This window comes from Vigna angularis, chromosome 4 (assembly GCF_016808095.1).
Source record: "Vigna angularis cultivar LongXiaoDou No.4 chromosome 4, ASM1680809v1, whole genome shotgun sequence".
Lineage (NCBI taxonomy): Eukaryota > Viridiplantae > Streptophyta > Magnoliopsida > Fabales > Fabaceae > Vigna > Vigna angularis.
In genome coordinates, this window is record NC_068973.1 from 29,639,917 (window position 1) to 29,666,345 (window position 26,429).

General features: G+C 36.3%; 5 protein-coding genes and 3 non-coding genes across 8 annotated transcripts; 3 read left to right on the top strand and 5 right to left on the bottom strand.

Moving 5' to 3' along the window:
• Positions 1-1,827: 1,827 nt before the first annotated feature.
• Positions 1,828-3,329, top strand: LOC108339239 (uncharacterized). Its single transcript, XM_017576379.2, has 2 exons — positions 1,828-3,075; positions 3,285-3,329. The coding sequence occupies exons 1-2, from the start codon at positions 1,828-1,830 to the stop codon at positions 3,327-3,329; spliced, it is 1,293 nt and encodes a 430-aa protein (XP_017431868.2).
• Positions 2,215-2,321, bottom strand: LOC128196401 (small nucleolar RNA R71). Its single transcript, XR_008248684.1, has one exon. It is a non-coding gene; the product is annotated as a small nucleolar RNA R71 (small nucleolar RNA).
• A 4,475-nt stretch (positions 3,330-7,804) lies between the features above and the next one.
• On the top strand, positions 7,805-9,306 carry LOC128196262 (uncharacterized). The gene is made up of 2 exons (XM_052876515.1): positions 7,805-9,052; positions 9,262-9,306. The coding sequence occupies exons 1-2, from the start codon at positions 7,805-7,807 to the stop codon at positions 9,304-9,306; spliced, it is 1,293 nt and encodes a 430-aa protein (XP_052732475.1).
• On the bottom strand, positions 8,192-8,298 carry LOC128196402 (small nucleolar RNA R71). Its single transcript, XR_008248685.1, has one exon. It is a non-coding gene; the product is annotated as a small nucleolar RNA R71 (small nucleolar RNA).
• A 4,467-nt stretch (positions 9,307-13,773) lies between the features above and the next one.
• Positions 13,774-15,621, top strand: LOC128196263 (uncharacterized). Its single transcript, XM_052876516.1, has 2 exons — positions 13,774-15,021; positions 15,157-15,621. Exons 1-2 carry the CDS (start codon positions 13,774-13,776, stop codon positions 15,619-15,621), a joined length of 1,713 nt encoding a protein of 570 aa, XP_052732476.1.
• LOC128196404 (small nucleolar RNA R71) lies at positions 14,161-14,267 on the bottom strand. Its single transcript, XR_008248687.1, has one exon. It is a non-coding gene; the product is annotated as a small nucleolar RNA R71 (small nucleolar RNA).
• A 1,177-nt stretch (positions 15,622-16,798) lies between the features above and the next one.
• LOC108330436 (uncharacterized) lies at positions 16,799-18,154 on the bottom strand. The gene is made up of 2 exons (XM_017564920.2): positions 18,092-18,154; positions 16,799-17,782 (listed from the first exon to the last, which is right to left on the bottom strand). The coding sequence occupies exons 1-2, from the start codon at positions 18,152-18,154 to the stop codon at positions 16,799-16,801; spliced, it is 1,047 nt and encodes a 348-aa protein (XP_017420409.2).
• A 3,506-nt stretch (positions 18,155-21,660) lies between these two features.
• LOC128196264 (uncharacterized) lies at positions 21,661-24,566 on the bottom strand. Its single transcript, XM_052876517.1, has 6 exons — positions 24,556-24,566; positions 23,730-24,274; positions 23,497-23,576; positions 23,044-23,123; positions 22,472-22,538; positions 21,661-22,031 (listed from the first exon to the last, which is right to left on the bottom strand). The coding sequence occupies exons 1-5, from the start codon at positions 24,564-24,566 to the stop codon at positions 22,523-22,525; spliced, it is 732 nt and encodes a 243-aa protein (XP_052732477.1). The 3' UTR covers positions 21,661-22,031; positions 22,472-22,522.
• Between the last annotated feature and the right edge of the window lie 1,863 nt (positions 24,567-26,429).

The following is a 26,429-nucleotide window of genomic DNA, read 5'->3' on the forward strand; positions in this document are numbered from 1 at the left end:
CCAGGTCTGGTTCTTCTCAATTGAACCTAGTTCTTCTAACATAGCCTTGTACCACCTTTTATCTTTCACAGCTTGTTCAAACTCCACTGGTTCAGCTTCTACTATCAAGGCATAGTGAACAAAATTTCCCTCTGATGAAACAGTTGCATCACATGCTAGATCATAATCTCTCAGATGTGTTGGTAGTTGAGTAATTCTAGATGACCTTTGATGTGTGAGTAAATGTAATTGCATTCATGTCTTAGTTTAGGTCATTTGCATGCATAATTGCATTCATTGAAGGATTTAGTCATGGATTATCTTTGTTTCGGATCATACATTGGCATTTTGTGTTTTTATTGTAGATTGATGATTCTAAGTGCCAAAATCACAATTTGGGAAGAATTGATGTACAAGATACCAAGATGAAACCAGAGAGTTCAACAACCAAGCTGTGAACAGTCTCACAACCTGTGGAGTTACATGTGGATGTTGCTTCTAAATGGAGTTGCAAAACAAAAAGTTCAACAACCAAGCTGTGAACAGTTTCACAACCTGTGGAGTAATCTGTGGATTCACGTAAGAAAACAGAATTAAAGCAGAGAAGAACACAGGTAGAGTGGGGAGTTTTCCATGGGCTGTGAAAGTTTCCAGGAGCAGTTATTGAGCAGTTATTGATCTCTTTTATGACTGATTTAAAGAGATTAAATTAAAGGAAAATTGGAGGAAGTTAGGGAAAAGGAAAATCACTCTCCTAAAAAGGAGGAATTTGTGGAAATGATGGGGGAGGAATGAAAACACGTGGAAGGGGGATACAAAAAGGGTATTCACGCACAACAAAGGGTCTCTTCTTCTTCATCTTCTTCTTGGAGCTTTTGGCTGCAACTTTTTGCTTTTTGATTTTTCTTTTCCATTATGCAGAACTAATTTTCCTTTTGTTAGTGGATTGATGTAGTGCTTTGGATTATATTTTCTGAACCTTTTTCAATTGATGTTAAGTTCATTTTAATTATCCCAGTGTTCTATTTATGTTTTAATGTCTATTCTATGAGCAGTTTCACAGTTGGGAGATTGGGAATTGCTTGCGTTTATAAATAGAACATATTAGATGTTGTCACAATTGGGAAATTGGGCAGGACTAGTTAGTTTGAATTGAGATATGATTGTTCTTCATGATCTTGTTGAATTTGTAATTGGCCTAAGGGATTGGGGATTCAAATTCAAGGGATACGTTTGCCTACTAAGGGATTAGGGGTAAACAAGCTCTAAATAAACTCAAGTGGATAATTATAATTTACACATCGATTGAAAATGGGAGGAAATTATATGAAAAGGTATGAAATCAATTCTCTAACATTGTTTATATCATTTGAATTTCCATCACTTGTTTATGTTCATCATTCACTGGATAAATTTCATCACTCAAAATTAAGTAAGTTAGTAAACTGGTACTCAACTCATTCAATCCCAGAGGACGATATTTTGTTACTACAATTACGATTGGTACACTTGCCAAACGTACATCAAGTTTCTGGCGCCGTTGCCGGGGATTGATTACTGTTGATATTAGTGATCTAATTGGCTTAAGATTTGAGTTGTAGATGTTAGGGAATTTTTGTTCTTATTTTTGAGTTTTTTTTTTCAATTTTATTGTCACCTAATTTCTGTTGCAGTATTGTGTGTTTTTTGTTTTAGTTGTTTATGCGAGGTACTGTTGGCCCAGAAGAATTGCTTTTCGATTCAGAAATTGAACGCACTGCTAGAAGAAATAGAAGTAGTGCAAGAAGAAGAAAGAGAGAAAGAAGACAAGAACAAAGATTAATTGAACAAGAAAGGGAGGCATTAACAATGGCAGACCAAGAACCTGTTAGAAAGACTCTTCGTGACTATTCAATGCCAAATCCTAATAGTTATCATGGAAGCATTGTGAGACCTCCTATTCAAGCCAATAATTTTGAAATCAAGCCTGCCTTGTTACAAGTCATTCAACAGAATCAATTTGGAGGTGCAAATTCAGAAGATCCTAATTCTCACTTGGAGAATTTTCTGGCAATATGTGATACCTTGAAAATTAATGGAGTTTCAGATGATGCAATTCGTTTGAGGCTTTTTCCCTTTTCTCTACGGGATAAAGCTAAAAACTGGCTACAATCACAACCTCAAGGAAGTATTTCTACATGGGAGGATATGGCTACAAAATTTGTAATCAAATACTTCCCTCCTTCCAAATCAGCGAAAATGAGGAATGAGATCACCTCCTTCGTGCAGCAAGACAATGAATCCTTATATGAGGCGTGGGAAAGATATAAGGAGCTAATGAGGAAATGTCCACATCATGCTTTACCTGAATGGTTGCAAGTGCAGACTTTCTATAATGGTCTTTCACCCACTTTTAAGGCAATGTTGGATGCAGCAAGTGGAGGATCATTCATTTTGAAAACACCAGAGGAAGCTTTGGAGACTCTTGAATTAATGGCAAACAACACAGTGAATATGCAGTTTGACCGTCAAAATAGAAAAGCTGGTGTGTTGGAGGTTAATACATTGGATGCTATCTTAGCCCAAAACAAGTTGTTAACACAGCAGATTACAGATTTGACTCAGAAGATGGGAATTATGCAAGCGAATAATGTGAATACTAGATCTCCAGGGTGTGATTTTTGTGGAGGAATGCATCAGAATGGTGAATGTCAGGCAACTCACCAAGAGGTACACGTGAATGCAGTAGAACAACAACAAAACCAGTTCTCTACCAACTTTAATGCAAATTGGAGGCCCCAACAAACGAGACCTTGGAGTAATCCAATCCAATCTAACCCGCCAAGGCCTCCATATCAATATCAAGCTCAACCCAGCAATCAAGGGAACAAGATGTCTACGTTGGAAAATGCATTAGAGAAGTTAACAATGCAAACTTCTACCTTTGTGGACCAGACTTCAAATTTCATGAATGAGACAAGGACTAATTTCAAGAACCAGGAAGCTTCAATCAGAAATTTAGAGAACCAGATTGGTCAGCTTTCAAGACAACTCTCTGAGAGATCTCCTGGCACATTCCCTAGTGACACTATACCAAACCCAAGAGAGCAATGCAAGGCAATTCAATTGAGGAATGGAAGAGTGATAGAGAATGAAAAAAAGAGTGAGATGGAGGGAGAGAAAAAGAAAAGAGTGGAAGAAATAGTAGAAGAAAGTGCTGAAAAAGAAGTTGAGAGAAAATGTGAGGAGAAGGAAGAGGGACAGAAAAATCAAAAGAGTGAGAAAAAGATGCGTGAGTATGTCCCTACCATTCCATTCCCTCAAAGGTTGAAGAAGCAAGAACAGGCGAAGCAATTTGCAAGATTTCTTGATGTTTTTAAGAAGCTCCACATTAATATTCCATTTGCTGAAGCATTGGAACAAATGCCAAGTTATGCTAAATTTATGAAAGACTTGTTGTCAAAGAAGAGGAAGCTTCAAGATGATGAAACAATTATGCTCACAGAGGAGTGCAGTGCAATAATTCAGCAAAAATTACCTCCCAAGTTGAAGGATCCAGGGAGCTTTGTCATTCCATGTGAGATTGGAAATATAATGGTGGGTAAGGCATTGTGTGACCTTGGAGCAAGTATCAACTTGATGCCTTTGTCCATTTTTAAAAGGCTGGGTATTGGAGACGTGAAGCCCACTATGATCACTCTACAATTGGCAGACCGATCGATGACTTATCCTTATGGAATTGTGGAAGATGTTCTAGTAAAGGTGGACAAATTTATTTTCCCAGCTGATTTTGTGGTTCTTGACATGGAAGAAGATGCTAAAGTCCCAATCATTTTGGGAAGACCATTTTTAGCAACAGGGAGAGCATTGATAGATGTTGAACAAGGACAACTGATGTTAAGAGTGGCAGATGAGAAAGTCACATTTTCTATGACTGAAGCAGTGAAGCACAAACTTGACAAAGAAGACTGTTTCAAAGCTGAAATAATTGAGTCTCTTTTGTTGGAAGAAATAAAATTCCAGGTTAGGCAGAGTCCATTAGAGAAAGCTCTATTGTCAGGAAGGGAAGCAAAGGAGTTGAAAAGAGGAAGTAATGAGGAAGAGGTATTGAACTGCGCTCAAAAATTAGAAGTGCTGAAGCCAATATTCAATTCCACAAGAGGAATAGAAGATCTACACAAGGGTGAAAGTGGAGAAGTAGAAATGCCCAAGGTAGAATTAAAACAACTTCCTTCTCACCCAGAACAGCGGAAGAGGTACGCCACATTACTCAAGCGGGTGATTGTGCCTACGCGTTATTGTGATGAAAATACACTGAGCACTTTAGGCATGTCGGATGAATTAAATTGGATGCTTGAGAATATTGGCTGGAGTTCTTTTGTCACTTTGAAATACTCTGCTTACGAGAAAATCACAAGGGAGTTCTTTAGTTCTGTGGAAGCAGAGATATTGCAGGGAAAGGATTGTGAAGAAGGGCTGATAGCATTTAGGTTGCATAATGTGTCTTATAGACTCACTTTAGCTGAGTTCAATGCAATCTTTGGTTTCCCAACTGGAGGTGAAAGGAACTATCCTAGAAGTTTTGATGCTTGGTCTTTTTGGTATCAATTGTCTCAATCAAGCTCTTTTGTCTCATCTGATTCCAAGGAGGCTAATATCCAACACCCCTGTTTTAGATATGCCCACCGCCTCATGGCTCATACACTATTTGCTAGGGGTGATAGTCATTCTGCGGTTCGAAAGTCAGAATTATTATTCTTGTGGGGTATGGTTAACGATGTTCCATTGGACTCAGAAGCTTGGTTGGCAAGGCAGTTTCTCAAGGTAGGAAAAGCATCATCTGGGCAAATAGCAATTGGTGGACTGATCACCATTATTGCTTTGCATCTCAACATTTCTTTGGAGAATGACAAGGCAATCTCAGGAAATTCCCAAATTGATTTGGAAATGTTAATCCATAATGAGATGCTGGTGAAAAGGGAAGATCACTATTGCTTAGTCATGAGTGCTATCACAGGATTGCAACCTCAACGTCTTCCAAATCCGGAGTTCACATCAGTGCGGGGTAAAGATAGATGGACCTTCTCTGCTTCTCAATGCCAAAATTCCCATCCTCATGATCCAGAACCGTCATCTCACATACCTCCAGTTCCTCGGCCTTCTACGGCTGACACTCTTGCTCATATCCAGCAGTCCCTTACTGAACTCAAAGCACAACAACTCCTACATTATCAGGAGTTCATCCAATTTAGGGACAATCAAATTCTTCATCAGCAGAAGGTGGAACAACTCTTACAAGAAGTTCTCACCAAGCTCAACTCTAGTCATCACTAATCTTGTGAGTTCTAACCCCCTGTATTTTTTTTTTTTACTTTCCATACATTGGGGACTTTGTAAATATGTAGGCTTAGGGTGTTTGTATGTATGACATCTTACATTTTGCATTTGCATGTGCATTTAACGTTTATATGGAAATGTATCATTTTAGCTTTGCGTTCTATGTTTTGAACAATGATATTTTCTAAGCACATTGTGAATAGATTTCTGATTGCTTGTTGGGAAACTTCACACACTACACAGTGAGATTTGACACTAAGATACTAATGGAAGATAATATTTGGGGAAAAGATAGAAAATATTTTCTGTTAGGTTTCTATGGTGACACTCACTGCACTTGGTTACTGGAGAATTGTCTGTCAAAGTTTATATATATATATATATATATATATATATATATATATATATATATATATATATATATATATATATATAAAAGAAAAAAAACAAAAACAAAAACAAAAACAAAACAATAAATTGAGGGAATAAATTGACACCCCTTTGAGACTATATGTTACTGGGGAAGAGACACTCCTTTGAGACTGAGTGTGGCAAGTGGAAGACCCATGCTTAGTTGGCAGGTAAGTGTTTTCTAAGTGAGGAACCTAATAGAAAATCTTTTTCAGGACACTTCAATGTCAAATATTATCTGCCTTAATGTCTTATGTCATACCTCAATTCAGTAATTACACTTAGGGTCCCAATAAGTTAGTCATTATGCTTGAAATTTTGTGAAGTATGGGCTTGAGGAATATCATTGTTTGAACTGAACTTGAAATGAGATGGTATGTTTCCATTTAGGTTTTATATCCTTCTGTGTGCATAATCATTCTGTGTTAGTTGAATTCTCTTTGCTTGAGGACAAGCCAACGTCTAAGCATGGGGTATTTTGATGTGTGAGTAAATGTAATTGCATTCATGTCTTAGTTTAGGTCATTTGCATGCATAATTGCATTCATTGAAGGATTTAGTCATGGATTATCTTTGTTTCGGATCATACATTGGCATTTTGTGTTTTTATTGTAGATTGATGATTCTAAGTGCCAAAATCACAATTTGGGAAGAATTGATGTACAAGATACCAAGATGAAACCAGAGAGTTCAACAACCAAGCTGTGAACAGTCTCACAACCTGTGGAGTTACATGTGGATGTTGCTTCTAAATGGAGTTGCAAAACAAAAAGTTCAACAACCAAGCTGTGAACAGTTTCACAACCTGTGGAGTAATCTGTGGATTCACGTAAGAAAACAGAATTAAAGCAGAGAAGAACACAGGTAGAGTGGGGAGTTTTCCATGGGCTGTGAAAGTTTCCAGGAGCAGTTATTGAGCAGTTATTGATCTCTTTTATGACTGATTTAAAGAGATTAAATTAAAGGAAAATTGGAGGAAGTTAGGGAAAAGGAAAATCACTCTCCTAAAAAGGAGGAATTTGTGGAAATGATGGGGGAGGAATGAAAACACGTGGAAGGGGGATACAAAAAGGGTATTCACGCACAACAAAGGGTCTCTTCTTCTTCATCTTCTTCTTGGAGCTTTTGGCTGCAACTTTTTGCTTTTTGATTTTTCTTTTCCATTATGCAGAACTAATTTTCCTTTTGTTAGTGGATTGATGTAGTGCTTTGGATTATATTTTCTGAACCTTTTTCAATTGATGTTAAGTTCATTTTAATTATCCCAGTGTTCTATTTATGTTTTAATGTCTATTCTATGAGCAGTTTCACAGTTGGGAGATTGGGAATTGCTTGCGTTTATAAATAGAACATATTAGATGTTGTCACAATTGGGAAATTGGGCAGGACTAGTTAGTTTGAATTGAGATATGATTGTTCTTCATGATCTTGTTGAATTTGTAATTGGCCTAAGGGATTGGGGATTCAAATTCAAGGGATACGTTTGCCTACTAAGGGATTAGGGGTAAACAAGCTCTAAATAAACTCAAGTGGATAATTATAATTTACACATCGATTGAAAATGGGAGGAAATTATATGAAAAGGTATGAAATCAATTCTCTAACATTGTTTATATCATTTGAATTTCCATCACTTGTTTATGTTCATCATTCACTGGATAAATTTCATCACTCAAAATTAAGTAAGTTAGTAAACTGGTACTCAACTCATTCAATCCCAGAGGACGATATTTTGTTACTACAATTACGATTGGTACACTTGCCAAACGTACATCAAGTTTCTGGCGCCGTTGCCGGGGATTGATTACTGTTGATATTAGTGATCTAATTGGCTTAAGATTTGAGTTGTAGATGTTAGGGAATTTTTGTTCTTATTTTTGAGTTTTTTTTTTCAATTTTATTGTCACCTAATTTCTGTTGCAGTATTGTGTGTTTTTTGTTTTAGTTGTTTATGCGAGGTACTGTTGGCCCAGAAGAATTGCTTTTCGATTCAGAAATTGAACGCACTGCTAGAAGAAATAGAAGTAGTGCAAGAAGAAGAAAGAGAGAAAGAAGACAAGAACAAAGATTAATTGAACAAGAAAGGGAGGCATTAACAATGGCAGACCAAGAACCTGTTAGAAAGACTCTTCGTGACTATTCAATGCCAAATCCTAATAGTTATCATGGAAGCATTGTGAGACCTCCTATTCAAGCCAATAATTTTGAAATCAAGCCTGCCTTGTTACAAGTCATTCAACAGAATCAATTTGGAGGTGCAAATTCAGAAGATCCTAATTCTCACTTGGAGAATTTTCTGGCAATATGTGATACCTTGAAAATTAATGGAGTTTCAGATGATGCAATTCGTTTGAGGCTTTTTCCCTTTTCTCTACGGGATAAAGCTAAAAACTGGCTACAATCACAACCTCAAGGAAGTATTTCTACATGGGAGGATATGGCTACAAAATTTGTAATCAAATACTTCCCTCCTTCCAAATCAGCGAAAATGAGGAATGAGATCACCTCCTTCGTGCAGCAAGACAATGAATCCTTATATGAGGCGTGGGAAAGATATAAGGAGCTAATGAGGAAATGTCCACATCATGCTTTACCTGAATGGTTGCAAGTGCAGACTTTCTATAATGGTCTTTCACCCACTTTTAAGGCAATGTTGGATGCAGCAAGTGGAGGATCATTCATTTTGAAAACACCAGAGGAAGCTTTGGAGACTCTTGAATTAATGGTAAACAACACAGTGAATATGCAGTTTGACCGTCAAAATAGAAAAGCTGGTGTGTTGGAGGTTAATACATTGGATGCTATCTTAGCCCAAAACAAGTTGTTAACACAGCAGATTACAGATTTGACTCAGAAGATGGGAATTATGCAAGCGAATAATGTGAATACTAGATCTCCAGGGTGTGATTTTTGTGGAGGAATGCATCAGAATGGTGAATGTCAGGCAACTCACCAAGAGGTACACGTGAATGCAGTAGAACAACAACAAAATCAGTTCTCTACCAACTTTAATGCAAATTGGAGGCCCCAACAAACGAGACCTTGGAGTAATCCAATCCAATCTAACCCGCCAAGGCCTCCATATCAATATCAAGCTCAACCCAGCAATCAAGGGAACAAGATGTCTACGTTGGAAAATGCATTAGAGAAGTTAACAATGCAAACTTCTACCTTTGTGGACCAGACTTCAAATTTCATGAATGAGACAAGGACTAATTTCAAGAACCAGGAAGCTTCAATCAGAAATTTAGAGAACCAGATTGGTCAGCTTTCAAGACAACTCTCTGAGAGATCTCCTGGCACATTCCCTAGTGACACTATACCAAACCCAAGAGAGCAATGCAAGGCAATTCAATTGAGGAATGGAAGAGTGATAGAGAATGAAAAAAAGAGTGAGATGGAGGGAGAGAAAAAGAAAAGAGTGGAAGAAATAGTAGAAGAAAGTGCTGAAAAAGAAGTTGAGAGAAAATGTGAGGAGAAGGAAGAGGGACAGAAAAATCAAAAGAGTGAGAAAAAGATGCGTGAGTATGTCCCTACCATTCCATTCCCTCAAAGGTTGAAGAAGCAAGAACAGGCGAAGCAATTTGCAAGATTTCTTGATGTTTTTAAGAAGCTCCACATTAATATTCCATTTGCTGAAGCATTGGAACAAATGCCAAGTTATGCTAAATTTATGAAAGACTTGTTGTCAAAGAAGAGGAAGCTTCAAGATGATGAAACAATTATGCTCACAGAGGAGTGCAGTGCAATAATTCAGCAAAAATTACCTCCCAAGTTGAAGGATCCAGGGAGCTTTGTCATTCCATGTGAGATTGGAAATATAATGGTGGGTAAGGCATTGTGTGACCTTGGAGCAAGTATCAACTTGATGCCTTTGTCCATTTTTAAAAGGCTGGGTATTGGAGACGTGAAGCCCACTATGATCACTCTACAATTGGCAGACCGATCGATGACTTATCCTTATGGAATTGTGGAAGATGTTCTAGTAAAGGTGGACAAATTTATTTTCCCAGCTGATTTTGTGGTTCTTGACATGGAAGAAGATGCTAAAGTCCCAATCATTTTGGGAAGACCATTTTTAGCAACAGGGAGAGCATTGATAGATGTTGAACAAGGACAACTGATGTTAAGAGTGGCAGATGAGAAAGTCACATTTTCTATGACTGAAGCAGTGAAGCACAAACTTGACAAAGAAGACTGTTTCAAAGCTGAAATAATTGAGTCTCTTTTGTTGGAAGAAATAAAATTCCAGGTTAGGCAGAGTCCATTAGAGAAAGCTCTATTGTCAGGAAGGGAAGCAAAGGAGTTGAAAAGAGGAAGTAATGAGGAAGAGGTATTGAACTGCGCTCAAAAATTAGAAGTGCTGAAGCCAATATTCAATTCCACAAGAGGAATAGAAGATCTACACAAGGGTGAAAGTGGAGAAGTAGAAATGCCCAAGGTAGAATTAAAACAACTTCCTTCTCACCCAGAACAGCGGAAGAGGTACGCCACATTACTCAAGCGGGTGATTGTGCCTACGCGTTATTGTGATGAAAATACACTGAGCACTTTAGGCATGTCGGATGAATTAAATTGGATGCTTGAGAATATTGGCTGGAGTTCTTTTGTCACTTTGAAATACTCTGCTTACGAGAAAATCACAAGGGAGTTCTTTAGTTCTGTGGAAGCAGAGATATTGCAGGGAAAGGATTGTGAAGAAGGGCTGATAGCATTTAGGTTGCATAATGTGTCTTATAGACTCACTTTAGCTGAGTTCAATGCAATCTTTGGTTTCCCAACTGGAGGTGAAAGGAACTATCCTAGAAGTTTTGATGCTTGGTCTTTTTGGTATCAATTGTCTCAATCAAGCTCTTTTGTCTCATCTGATTCCAAGGAGGCTAATATCCAACACCCCTGTTTTAGATATGCCCACCGCCTCATGGCTCATACACTATTTGCTAGGGGTGATAGTCATTCTGCGGTTCGAAAGTCAGAATTATTATTCTTGTGGGGTATGGTTAACGATGTTCCATTGGACTCAGAAGCTTGGTTGGCAAGGCAGTTTCTCAAGGTAGGAAAAGCATCATCTGGGCAAATAGCAATTGGTGGACTGATCACCATTATTGCTTTGCATCTCAACATTTCTTTGGAGAATGACAAGGCAATCTCAGGAAATTCCCAAATTGATTTGGAAATGTTAATCCATAATGAGATGCTGGTGAAAAGGGAAGATCACTATTGCTTAGTCATGAGTGCTATCACAGGATTGCAACCTCAACGTCTTCCAAATCCGGAGTTCACATCAGTGCGGGGTAAAGATAGATGGACCTTCTCTGCTTCTCAATGCCAAAATTCCCATCCTCATGATCCAGAACCGTCATCTCACATACCTCCAGTTCCTCGGCCTTCTACGGCTGACACTCTTGCTCATATCCAGCAGTCCCTTACTGAACTCAAAGCACAACAACTCCTACATTATCAGGAGTTCATCCAATTTAGGGACAATCAAATTCTTCATCAGCAGAAGGTGGAACAACTCTTACAAGAAGTTCTCACCAAGCTCAACTCTAGTCATCACTAATCTTGTGAGTTCTAACCCCCTGTATTTTTTTTTTTTACTTTCCATACATTGGGGACTTTGTAAATATGTAGGCTTAGGGTGTTTGTATGTATGACATCTTACATTTTGCATTTGCATGTGCATTTAACGTTTATATGGAAATGTATCATTTTAGCTTTGCGTTCTATGTTTTGAACAATGATATTTTCTAAGCACATTGTGAATAGATTTCTGATTGCTTGTTGGGAAACTTCACACACTACACAGTGAGATTTGACACTAAGATACTAATGGAAGATAATATTTGGGGAAAAGATAGAAAATATTTTCTGTTAGGTTTCTATGGTGACACTCACTGCACTTGGTTACTGGAGAATTGTCTGTCAAAGTTTATATATATATATATATATATATATATATATATATATATATATATATATATATATATATAAAAGAAAAAAAACAAAAACAAAAACAAAAACAAAACAATAAATTGAGGGAATAAATTGACACCCCTTTGAGACTATATGTTACTGGGGAAGAGACACTCCTTTGAGACTGAGTGTGGCAAGTGGAAGACCCATGCTTAGTTGGCAGGTAAGTGTTTTCTAAGTGAGGAACCTAATAGAAAATCTTTTTCAGGACACTTCAATGTCAAATATTATCTGCCTTAATGTCTTATGTCATACCTCAATTCAGTAATTACACTTAGGGTCCCAATAAGTTAGTCATTATGCTTGAAATTTTGTGAAGTATGGGCTTGAGGAATATCATTGTTTGAACTGAACTTGAAATGAGATGGTATGTTTCCATTTAGGTTTTATATCCTTCTGTGTGCATAATCATTCTGTGTTAGTTGAATTCTCTTTGCTTGAGGACAAGCCAACGTCTAAGCATGGGGTATTTTGATGTGTGAGTAAATGTAATTGCATTCATGTCTTAGTTTAGGTCATTTGCATGCATAATTGCATTCATTGAAGGATTTAGTCATGGATTATCTTTGTTTCGGATCATACATTGGCATTTTGTGTTTTTATTGTAGATTGATGATTCTAAGTGCCAAAATCACAATTTGGGAAGAATTGATGTACAAGATACCAAGATGAAACCAGAGAGTTCAACAACCAAGCTGTGAACAGTCTCACAACCTGTGGAGTTACATGTGGATGTTGCTTCTAAATGGAGTTGCAAAACAAAAAGTTCAACAACCAAGCTGTGAACAGTTTCACAACCTGTGGAGTAATCTGTGGATTCACGTAAGAAAACAGAATTAAAGCAGAGAAGAACACAGGTAGAGTGGGGAGTTTTCCATGGGCTGTGAAAGTTTCCAGGAGCAGTTATTGAGCAGTTATTGATCTCTTTTATGACTGATTTAAAGAGATTAAATTAAAGGAAAATTGGAGGAAGTTAGGGAAAAGGAAAATCACTCTCCTAAAAAGGAGGAATTTGTGGAAATGATGGGGGAGGAATGAAAACACGTGGAAGGGGGATACAAAAAGGGTATTCACGCACAACAAAGGGTCTCTTCTTCTTCATCTTCTTCTTGGAGCTTTTGGCTGCAACTTTTTGCTTTTTGATTTTTCTTTTCCATTATGCAGAACTAATTTTCCTTTTGTTAGTGGATTGATGTAGTGCTTTGGATTATATTTTCTGAACCTTTTTCAATTGATGTTAAGTTCATTTTAATTATCCCAGTGTTCTATTTATGTTTTAATGTCTATTCTATGAGCAGTTTCACAGTTGGGAGATTGGGAATTGCTTGCGTTTATAAATAGAACATATTAGATGTTGTCACAATTGGGAAATTGGGCAGGACTAGTTAGTTTGAATTGAGATATGATTGTTCTTCATGATCTTGTTGAATTTGTAATTGGCCTAAGGGATTGGGGATTCAAATTCAAGGGATACGTTTGCCTACTAAGGGATTAGGGGTAAACAAGCTCTAAATAAACTCAAGTGGATAATTATAATTTACACATCGATTGAAAATGGGAGGAAATTATATGAAAAGGTATGAAATCAATTCTCTAACATTGTTTATATCATTTGAATTTCCATCACTTGTTTATGTTCATCATTCACTGGATAAATTTCATCACTCAAAATTAAGTAAGTTAGTAAACTGGTACTCAACTCATTCAATCCCAGAGGACGATATTTTGTTACTACAATTACGATTGGTACACTTGCCAAACGTACATCAAGTTTCTGGCGCCGTTGCCGGGGATTGATTACTGTTGATATTAGTGATCTAATTGGCTTAAGATTTGAGTTGTAGATGTTAGGGAATTTTTGTTCTTATTTTTGAGTTTTTTTTTTCAATTTTATTGTCACCTAATTTCTGTTGCAGTATTGTGTGTTTTTTGTTTTAGTTGTTTATGCGAGGTACTGTTGGCCCAGAAGAATTGCTTTTCGATTCAGAAATTGAACGCACTGCTAGAAGAAATAGAAGTAGTGCAAGAAGAAGAAAGAGAGAAAGAAGACAAGAACAAAGATTAATTGAACAAGAAAGGGAGGCATTAACAATGGCAGACCAAGAACCTGTTAGAAAGACTCTTCGTGACTATTCAATGCCAAATCCTAATAGTTATCATGGAAGCATTGTGAGACCTCCTATTCAAGCCAATAATTTTGAAATCAAGCCTGCCTTGTTACAAGTCATTCAACAGAATCAATTTGGAGGTGCAAATTCAGAAGATCCTAATTCTCACTTGGAGAATTTTCTGGCAATATGTGATACCTTGAAAATTAATGGAGTTTCAGATGATGCAATTCGTTTGAGGCTTTTTCCCTTTTCTCTACGGGATAAAGCTAAAAACTGGCTACAATCACAACCTCAAGGAAGTATTTCTACATGGGAGGATATGGCTACAGAATTTGTAATCAAATACTTCCCTCCTTCCAAATCAGCGAAAATGAGGAATGAGATCACCTCCTTCGTGCAGCAAGACAATGAATCCTTATATGAGGCGTGGGAAAGATATAAGGAGCTAATGAGGAAATGTCCACATCATGCTTTACCTGAATGGTTGCAAGTGCAGACTTTCTATAATGGTCTTTCACCCACTTTTAAGGCAATGTTGGATGCAGCAAGTGGAGGATCATTCATTTTGAAAACACCAGAGGAAGCTTTGGAGACTCTTGAATTAATGGTAAACAACACAGTGAATATGCAGTTTGACCGTCAAAATAGAAAAGCTGGTGTGTTGGAGGTTAATACATTGGATGCTATCTTAGCCCAAAACAAGTTGTTAACACAGCAGATTACAGATTTGACTCAGAAGATGGGAATTATGCAAGCGAATAATGTGAATACTAGATCTCCAGGGTGTGATTTTTGTGGAGGAATGCATCAGAATGGTGAATGTCAGGCAACTCACCAAGAGGTACACGTGAATGCAGTAGAACAACAACAAAATCAGTTCTCTACCAACTTTAATGCAAATTGGAGGCCCCAACAAACGAGACCTTGGAGTAATCCAATCCAATCTAACCCGCCAAGGCCTCCATATCAATATCAAGCTCAACCCAGCAATCAAGGGAACAAGATGTCTACGTTGGAAAATGCATTAGAGAAGTTAACAATGCAAACTTCTACCTTTGTGGACCAGACTTCAAATTTCATGAATGAGACAAGGACTAATTTCAAGAACCAGGAAGCTTCAATCAGAAATTTAGAGAACCAGATTGGTCAGCTTTCAAGACAACTCTCTGAGAGATCTCCTGGCACATTCCCTAGTGACACTATACCAAACCCAAGAGAGCAATGCAAGGCAATTCAATTGAGGAATGGAAGAGTGATAGAGAATGAAAAAAAGAGTGAGATGGAGGGAGAGAAAAAGAAAAGAGTGGAAGAAATAGTAGAAGAAAGTGCTGAAAAAGAAGTTGAGAGAAAATGTGAGGAGAAGGAAGAGGGACAGAAAAATCAAAAGAGTGAGAAAAAGATGCGTGAGTATGTCCCTACCATTCCATTCCCTCAAAGGTTGAAGAAGCAAGAACAGGCGAAGCAATTTGCAAGATTTCTTGATGTTTTTAAGAAGCTCCACATTAATATTCCATTTGCTGAAGCATTGGAACAAATGCCAAGTTATGCTAAATTTATGAAAGACTTGTTGTCAAAGAAGAGGAAGCTTCAAGATGATGAAACAATTATGCTCACAGAGGAGTGCAGTGCAATAATTCAGCAAAAATTACCTCCCAAGTTGAAGGATCCAGGGAGCTTTGTCATTCCATGTGAGATTGGAAATATAATGGTGGGTAAGGCATTGTGTGACCTTGGAGCAAGTATCAACTTGATGCCTTTGTCCATTTTTAAAAGGCTGGGTATTGGAGACGTGAAGCCCACTATGATCACTCTACAATTGGCAGACTGATCGATGACTTATCCTTATGGAATTGTGGAAGATGTTCTAGTAAAGGTGGACAAATTTATTTTCCCAGCTGATTTTGTGGTTCTTGACATGGAAGAAGATGCTAAAGTCCCAATCATTTTGGGAAGACCATTTTTAGCAACAGGGAGAGCATTGATAGATGTTGAACAAGGACAGCTGATGTTAAGAGTGGCAGATGAGAAAGTCACATTTTCTATGACTGAAGCAGTGAAGCACAAACTTGACAAAGAAGACTGTTTCAAAGCTGAAATAATTGAGTCTCTTTTGTTGGAAGAAATAAAATTCCAGGTTAGGCAGAGTCCATTAGAGAAAGCTCTATTGTCAGGAAGGGAAGCAAAGGAGTTGAAAAGAGGAAGTAATGAGGAAGAGGTATTGAACTGCGCTCAAAAATTAGAAGTGCTGAAGCCAATATTCAATTCCACAAGAGGAATAGAAGATCTACACAAGGGTGAAAGTGGAGAAGTAGAAATGCCCAAGGTAGAATTAAAACAACTTCCTTCTCACCCAGAACAGCGGAAGAGGTACGCCACATTACTCAAGCGGGTGATTGTGCCTACGCGTTATTGTGATGAAAATACACTGAGCACTTTAGGCATGTCGGATGAATTAAATTGGATGCTTGAGAATATTGGCTGGAGTTCTTTTGTCACTTTGAAATACTCTGCTTACGAGAAAATCACAAGGGAGTTCTTTAGTTCTGTGGAAGCAGAGATATTGCAGGGAAAGGATTGTGAAGAAGGGCTGATAGCATTTAGGTTGCATAATGTGTCTTATAGACTCACTTTAGCTGAGTTCAATGCAATCTTTGGTTTCCCAACTGGAGGTGAAAGGAACTATCTTAGAAGTTTTGATGCTTGGTCTTTTTGGTATCAATTGTCTCAATCAAGCTCTTTTGTCTCATCTGATTCCAAGGAGGCTAATATCCAACACCCTTGTTTTAGATATGCCCACCGCCTCATGGCTCATACACCTCATACACTATTCTGAGGTGCCACATCCATTCCTCCTTACTCTCTGTTGCAGTAAAACATTTGTGATATACTGCCTCCATTACTACTTTGAAAGTTCTATTCTGTGACAGCTGAGCTTGCACAACCACTCTCCCATTCTGATTGAAGATGCTAAGGCAATTATCCTCCATCTTCATCATGTAACCCTTCTACAAAAGTTGTCCCAGACTGAGCAGATTAGTCTTCAAACCAGGTACATACAATACCTTTTCTATTATTACTTCTCTGCCATCTTCACCTCTCAACACCACTCTGCTAGACCCCTCAGCCTCCAAATTGTTGTTGTCAGCAAATCTAATTTTCTCATGTTCAACCCCCTGCATTCTCACAAACCAATCCTTTCTCCCGGTCATATGAGTGGAGCATCCCGAGTCTAGGTACCATATTGTGCTTTCTGGTTGTTTTTCATCATCTTGGGCCATCAATATCACTGCTTCAGAGTCTGAGTCTTCCTCCTGTGCCAAATTGGCCAATTTCTTGGGTTTATTTTTCGCCCCTTCTCCTTTCCAGCTCTCTTCGGCATAATGACCCAGTTTCTGGTAGTTGTAGCATTTTACATTCTTCTTGTCAAATTTCCACTCAGCATCTGAATTCTTTGAATTTTTCATCTTTCCTGACCCACTAGACTCTAGTCCTTGCTGATCCTGTGAGTCTTTCCCTTTCTTGAACATTTTTCCTCCTTTCTTGAACCCTTTCCAGCCTTTCAACTGTGATCTGGCCTGTAGGGCTTGCTCGTGACACTGCTTGTGCTCATTGATGCGAAATTCATGAGCCTCTAATGAGTGAAACAACTCTTCAATTTCCATGGTTTCCTTCCTTCGGGTCTCCTTAATAGCAACCACAACATTGTCAAATCTGGATGACAGAGTTCTCAGAATTTTGTCAACAATGTACTCATCAGATATCCCATCTTTACAAGCCCTCATTTTATTCACCAATTCTTGTACCTTATCAAAGTAATCAACCACAGTTTCACTCTCATCCATGACTAAAATCTCAAACTGTCTTCTCAACGCCTGCAATTTCACCTTTGTGTTTCTGTCTCCATCACCATAGGTCTTCACTAGGATGTCCCATACCTCCTTAGCAGTAGCAGCCTTGGAGATCTTGTTAAAGATCTTTGGGCTGACACACTGGTATAGTAAGAATCTTTGCCTTGTTGTCCAGTTTCACTTGCAACTTGTAATTTTTTTTCTCTTCTTCAGTAGCCCTGTCACTCAACTCAGGCAATCCGTCTTCTATCACCTCTGAAACATCCTAGAAATCGAAGATGGCTTGCATCTTGATGCGCCAATCATCAAACTGCTTCCCATCAAACACTAGTAATGGTCCCTGTATTCCTCAAAATCCCGCCATCCTTTCTTGTTGAATTCTTGTGGTTTCTTTGATTTTCACACAGCCAAAGACTCCTACTTCTTTTCTCTTCTGAATACACACACTACCAGATAAAGATTACACACCCACTTCACAATTTCACCAGGAAACAGCCACAGCTCTGATACCATATTAGACTTGGGGTTAAAAATGTAAAAGCCAACCAAACAGATACCCTTTACCCTTAAAAACGTATTATGCACGTGACAAGAGAGAGAAAATGAGAAACCGAGAATTTGAGAGAAAGGGTAGAGCGAGACGCTCTGCTAGGGTTTTCCCCTCCTACCAGCGTCAGCCACAACCACCACACACCGGAGCACACACCGGGAATTAGCCAAGTAACCAGAGTCAGAAACAGCAAGCAACCGAGAACACACACAGGTACTGAATAATACTTCTTCGATTTTTCATTAACCAGAATAGTATGGGATTACAACTTTTATACATGAAAATGAACTGAAACTAACTGAAAAGTGAAAATATTGTTTTGTTTATTCTAACAAGATGAATAACAAGTGAAAGAAATGAAAAAAAAAAAATATTATGATGATGGAAAGTTATTGGAAAAAAATATGTGTATATGTGTATATATATTTAATCACCTTATGTCAATATCCGTAGAATAAATGTATATGAATTAAAACGAATAAAAAGTGAACCACATATATGTGTCATCAAGTGATATAGTAATAACTACTCCATCTCTATTATATGCTTCCATGATAATTATAGTTAAAAAGGGGCATCGGAAAACTACGTGGTTGAAGTCAAAAGAAATGCTGAGAACAACTTAAGTTTGAACCCAAAATATGTATCACATATGACATATATTCGATACATATTTATTTTAAAATAATAAAATATAATAAATGATATATATATATATATATATATATATATATATATATATATTCAAAAATACATTACTTTTTAAAAACATAATAAATATATGATTGTTATTGTATAAATCTAAATTAAAATCATATATATTAAAATTGTTAACTTAAAATAAATGTAAACTATTGTTATCATAAAAATATTACTGTTTTATTAATTAGACATTAATAAATATTAATAAAGTATCTTAAAACATCAAACATTAATACATGATGATACGTTATCTAAATTAATGTACAGGTAGGTTTCATCCCTCAAAATTATCTTACGCTAAATCTAATAGTCTTGTTTATAACCAATTATTTATTGAATATTGTCCAAGAATTAAAGTCTAATAATTGGTTGAGTATCGGTAATCATCTTATTTAATTATTTATTGAATATTGTCCAAGAATTAAAGTCTAACAACGGGTTGAGTACCGGTAATCATTACGTGTCTTGTATAAAGAAAATATGTTCGCTATCTGTTTTTTCTTTGTTATTTTTGAAAAATATTTATAGTTTTTATATTTATTAATGTCATAACCCATTTAAAACGCACCCAAAACCCCTTAAGCGGACGCCAGGTGTCAAGTAAAGGAAGTCTGAGATTCAGAAAGTGGAAGACAGGTGTGTGTCGCAGATTGGACAAACGTTTTGACGGTAGAGTAAAACTGAAATTTTCTAAGTTTTGTGCCACTTCTCTGCATGCACCAGCCATCTTCAACCTTCCGAAATCTCCTCCTTCTCTCTAAAAACTCTTCCTTCTCTCTACAAAATCTCACCCTTTCTCTTCTCCGATCACTACTCAGGCACCGCTGAAGCACTCCCGACGTCAAGAGCTTCCGTGTAAACCGATTGATTTATGATTCTGAGCCGGTGAGTCTCTTTTTCTCTAGTACGTTCAGTTACATCTTGCATGCAACTATTTGGTTCTGGTCGTCTGAGTGGGTAGTAGTAGTCTGAGTGTTTCTGGTTTTTCTCTGTAGTTCAATATCCCTAACAACGTGATCGTCGAACGTTAGTTCTGTGGTAGAGGGAAGTTTTATTCTGATTCGTTTGAGCGTTCGTTTACGTGTCGAGGTAAGGGAAACTTATATAATTTGATTGTATGTTAGTTTATACGTTCGTTTTAATGGATGCATGTTTGTTGAGTTGCGGAATGTATATGAAGTATGATTGTTGATATGTTTTGACTATATGAAGTATGATTATTTACTATGATATGGATGTTCGATTTTATGAAAATAGATGTTGAGAAATGAAATGATATAAAGAGTTTTAGTATGAAATTTCCCTATGAAAGTGTACGTTCATCACTGAACGGTCCTTGACCATTTGGTTTTTCTAGTGAACTTGGTTGGAATTGGATTCTTTCATTTGGGAAGAATCCTAGTTGAGGACGAGCGTCTTCGTTTTATAATACTGTACATGAGCGTTTGGCCAAGGGTAGTCGTTCCTTGGTATTCGGTTATAAACTTAAGTATATCTATATGTATTTGTATATTTTCGTTTGTTCTTAAACACTACACTAGCGGAAAAATGACATTTTATAACGTACAAAAATGATCTTTTATAACGTAGTTACTGGGGACATAGTTCTGGGCGATATAGTAAGTCTGTGCATTTTATAACGTAGCAGAAATTTACGTTATAATATGTTGAACATATTATAACGTAGTTTCTAAAATCCGTCATAATATGCGTAGTTTATTATGACAAATTTTCGTTTGTCCATTATAATAGGTGGAAGATAACATGACGTAGAAATTTTTGTACGTTATAATATGTGATCTATTATTACGTATATATTTTTGTACGTTATAATATGTGATCAACGTATACATGGTTTAGTACGTTATAATATATGTTTTTTTTTAAAAAAAAAATTAATTATTACATTTGAAAATTATAATAATATACTTGTATTATCATCTTATTCCATCAATTTATAATCAATATAGTTTCAAATACAAATATTTAATGAAACTAACAAAATAAAATTCATTTCAAACATTAAATAGTGTAATATTTAATACATCATTTATATTATACATATTTAAATGATTCATATACACTTGTGTTAAATGATGCAGTAGTAGTTGATTCACATCGTCTACCCATGAACAAATCTCTACTCATTGACAACAATTTGCATCCCCAAGCAAATGCCCAAAAATGGAACACTATGTTCTCCAGCATACTTAGTTGCAAGAATTTTCCCTTGCACTCCATCACCAAAACCTCTTGGAACTAGAACGCCCTGTAGAATAAGTCCAATTACAGAAAACCAATAAATAATATATCACTATATGAGATTTTAACATATATATCAATATTAAAGATCTGAAAATGGAATAAATATGTTTAGTCTAAATAGTAGGAATACCTTTAAAATATTCCATGCAAACTTTATATGCCTCAGATCCTGCAGCAATATATTTTAATCAATCGTCAGAGGGTTGCATAAAAGCAAAACCAAAACCAAAAGGTCAACTAACATAAGTAATGCAGTAGGTAGATCAGTAATCACCTCTTTATATTTCAGTATGCATATTGAATAAAAAAGAAGTTGTAGAGAATCCAAAAGGAGGAAATTATTATGTAAAAAATAGAAGGATTCAGTTACTAATTTAGGAGTAAGTTACCTTCAGATCAGAAAGATATGCATATGAAAGGCCTGTGTATTTTCCCACCATTGGAATTCTAACCTGAGGCACGTAACAATTGTTGTAAGCTCCACATTGGCCACTATTAAGATAAATAAATATCTATGCACATGTTTTTTCTTTTTCTTTAGATGATGCATATTTGAGATGTCTGCCACTCACAGTTTCATCACATCTGTCATAAATTTTTTTCCTTGCAGTCGACTCCTTCAAATTAGGCTCTGCTGCAACACTGTAAATGATAAAGGAATTAGTTTGAAGACCCAAACACTTTAGGATAAATTCAAAGGAAAAGGTTTAGGATATTGCATGAACTTAAACCACTTAAAATGCAAAAGTATGAAATTCAATTTTAAAAGAAAAAAGAAAAAAAGAAAACCATCAAAACCATGAAATTAACAAATTAAACTGCATAAATACGGTTCCAGCAGTGCTTCAATAAAAGGCATGGACTCAATATCCCCTGCATGAAAGAAAAGTCATTGTAAATTAGTTGCTTTAAAATATAGCCGATCCCACCACCAAGTGAGAAGAAACTTGGTGGTTGCCTTAGAATATAGTACTAAAAATATGGATATGAATATTATTTTCTCCCACTGTTTGCTAAGTATAAATCATTTTCAATTTTTAGTTTTCAACTTCCATCTAACCCATAATCTTTAGAATTAAATATGGGAAAAAATTGAATGGATATAGAAATATAATATTGAAAAAGTTCTATCTTAATATTGATTGAAATAAAAGTAGCATTACTCAACAGAAATAAAAGTCAACATTATCACAGCAATAATTTATAATCAAACTTCAACTTGAAATTAACAGTAGACAGGACATAATTATTAAAAAGGAATAATATATTTGTTTCGCATGTAAAATGAAAAAGACTGTCAAAGAAAAAGATACCTCTCTCATGTAAAATATCTGCTGAGTTGGTTTCAAACTCTAAAGCCTTAGTCAAATCTTCAATAGCCTGAGATGTCCAGAAGCAATAGTCAATGTCACATTATGAATTGTTATGTGTGCAAGAAAATCATTTATAATAAAAAGTGATTCAAGTGAGATCTTACTTAAGTAACTAAAAATTTCAATCACCTTCTTTTCAACTATATATATAATAAGATCACTAGTCAAACAGTTCCTTAACATGGCTCTACATAAGTCTTGACAACTGCACTAGTTTTTCTTAAACAATACATATTTGACCCAAGTGTTAATGCCTAAACCAAATCAAGTTTCTACTCCTTATAAGTCAAATCAAACATAAGTAAAAACCAGATTTCAAGATCATTTCATTTTCTGTACCAGAAGAGATCAATTTCATTAAGGGTGGGTGTCAATGGGACATACCTAACATGAAGCATTGATTAACTAAAATACCGAGGTTAAAAAATAAATAAATAAATTCCAATCAGCAATGCGAATTGGGTAAACTTCAAAAAAATTTACAAATACTAAGATCGAGTAAGCCACCCCACCTCAACAAACTCCCCCAAGGCTGCCCGAGCTTGACCTCTCCTCTTCCATAATCTCCTCTTCTCTCCTTCTCAATAACAAACTATAAACATCCAAAACAAAACAATTAGAAACATCTGGCTCACCTGATACATTTTTCTAGTAGTGATGTTATTGTCGCTAGTTAATTTAATGTCCAAAAATCGTTCGTAGTTCCCAAGATCAAGTTCAAGCTTCCACAAACAAAAAAAATAATGAAAATGGCAATCTAAAACTTCAGAGGAAAACAAACTGCAGATATCCTCTTTTACTACGACTCAGAAAGTTTTAGCTTGCACTTATGAAGTAAAATGAGAAAATGAAAAGAGCAGGGGAAAGTATAACATAACATACAACCTCAACCTTCCATTGAATTTAGAAGGAAATAAAAAATCTAATGACTGTCATCTTGTTGTAGAAAATTTTCATTTGCTTACCTCTCCGCTATCATCTAAGACGAAAACCTCCGCATGCTCGAAAGGAGACATTGTCCCCGCATCAGTGTTCAAGTAGGGGTCTGCAAATGATGGAAAAATTAAAACAAAGATAAAAACAGTGAAAATAGCATTCATTACTTTACATAATATGATAATAAAAGCAAACATGTTTTATTAAAATTTCTATAAATATGAAAACTAAATTAACAGGATAAAGAGGGGAAAAGTGTTACAGAGAAGAATGTGAACTATAACTACGGTTGGAAGAGCAGCTCTGAGAAGATGACTGTAGGCGCGACGCGAATCCTCGAAGCTTCTTCCAAAGAGAAGACGTAGCGAAAATATGACAAAAACTCGAAGAAGAACAAGAAACAAAGGATTAAACTTGATAGAAACCCTAGAAGAAGAAGGAAACCTATTCTGGACCGATTGATCGGTGTAAATCAAAGTTGAATCGGTGGAAAATGTTTCTAATGGTGAAAACAAGGTTTTAATCGGTGGAATCGAAGGGAAATGGTGAAAAGGAGAAGAAACCCCAACAGAGGGTTTAGCTCTATGAATGATTCGGTGAAAAATGAAGGATAAAGGAAATAGAGATGATTCTCTGAGTGAAGAAGCCTTGCCGTGATGATGAACGACGTGCGACGAGGAGATGTCTCTCGAGAAGGAAGACGCCAGGAAACCGAAAGTGCTTTCTCGAATGCGCGAGAGGAAATGAAATGAGACCTCCAAGCGTGACAGCGAGCGAAGGAATACGCTCCACAACGTGGCTGAAGTTCTGAAAATGATGTGGCTGATGACGGAGATGCCGAGAAATGCAAGTGAGAGGGATGAGACGAAGAGCGGAAGAAAAGAATGAGACTGAGAGTGAACTTGAAATGAAATCTAGCGAGAGGGAAATGTGAAAAATTAGAGAGAAAGAGATATTATAACTGATTTCTAAAACTCCGTTATAATACATCAATAATAGGTTTTAAACTTATTTACAAGTTTACCACCGCATTTTATATTATAACTGATTTTTATAACTACGTTATAATATGTCTTATATTTATTTACAAGTTTGCCATCGCGTTTCATATAATAACTGATTTACAAAACTACGTTATAATATGTCCTATTTTTATTACCATCTTGCCACCGGTCAATCTAGTATGACGGATAATTTTTATACGTTATAATAGCTTTGTTATAGAAAGGTATTTTTCCACTAGTGCTACTTAAAATGGTATCTATTACATTCATCAACCCTTTTTCTCTATAAGTTTAGTAGTGTTTGGTCTTATACCAAGTGCTCGTACTAAGCAAGTGCTTGGTCTTACATCAAGTACTCGTTCTAGTTTCCGAAGCTAACTTCATAATAAAAGCGTTCGTCCAAGCCTAATAGGGTTCGCTCATCATGGTGTTCAGTCTTTGACTGACATTCTGACTTTCTTGATGTTCAACTCATTCAAAAGTTACGTATATATATATATATATATATATATATATATATATATATATATATATATATATATATATATATATATATATATATATATATATATATAGACGTTCGTCTCTTCACCAGATCCAGTTATGTACCCTTATTTGATATCCCTCAGTGTCTGTCTAAATTGGTTCCGACCTAGAGTTTTAGTACTCGGCCTAGGCTTGTTGGTGTTCGGTCTAACTCGTGAGTCAGTTCATCCAATTGGCTCACTTAGTATATAAACGTTTGGTTCTAATCATCCTCGAGAAATATTATGTTAATCACTTCCTTTCTTAAACCAATGATTCTCTCTCTCTCGTTTTTTATCCGCTTGGAACTGGAGACCTTTGGTCTCACTCCAAGCGTTCGGTCTTGTTCAGAGTCGAAGTTAACGTTCGGCATTTGGTATCTTCATAGACGTTTATTCAAATTGATCTCATTGAGGTCTTATTAATGAAAGATGATGAAATATGATGTGTACGAAATGAATTGGATTATGAACGAGCGTTCCGGGAAGGAATAGCTCATGAATGAATAGTGGAAATTTGGTAAAGTATGAATGTGGGCATGCTAAGCTGGCGGTTCATCCTGATATTTCGTGATTACTTGTTCTCACGTAGAGAAGGGTAAGTCATAAGTGGGAATGGCAGGAGGACTAACATCGGGTGGCAACTGTTGAGGGTATCCCAGTTAATACATCACCCGGGTGCACGAACGTCGTAGCTACACAAAATTCATACAGTCCGAACAGTCAGAGTCTAATATTAGGCTTTGCATGTAAGAGTGAATGAAATGATCTTGTTTATGTGAATTGTGTGAAATACATGTTGATGATTAAATTGAATTACATAAGCTTACCCTATGTTTCCTGTCTTGTCCGTTTTGTACGTTCGGTATGTGTCCTTCTGTTGCAATGATCATCCGTGTGAATGTGAGCAGAAGGAGAAGCGTTGCTGGAAGAAGCGCTGGAAGAAGAAGAAAATTTGATAGAAGTGGAAGTTAAGGCCGAACAGTAGAACCGTTCGATCAGTTATTGATTTTCTTGGTATGACCATTTAGTCATCTTTTGCCCTTTTCTTTTGTAGGACCGTTCGGTATAGGTCTGTTGTAAACCGTTCGGCCTAGTTGTATCTAGGGTGCTGTTTTAACTTAGTTATGTTGTAAGGCCGTTCGGCCACAACTGTACGTTCTACTTTTATGGAAGGACTGATTTGTAATATTATTAAAAGTGATAATTCTCTTATATGATTTTGGTACTGTATTTTTGGGATGTTACAATTAATATATGAAGATATTATTAAATATTTTTACATTTTATTTTTCAAACTTTAAATGAAAATAATTACTCATGATAATATTAATGCAAATAAATTTGTCTTTTAGAAAATTAATTTAAATAAATTATGTTAAAATATAAATTTTAAAAAATTAAACTTTCGTATTAAGTCAATTTTTTAAAAAC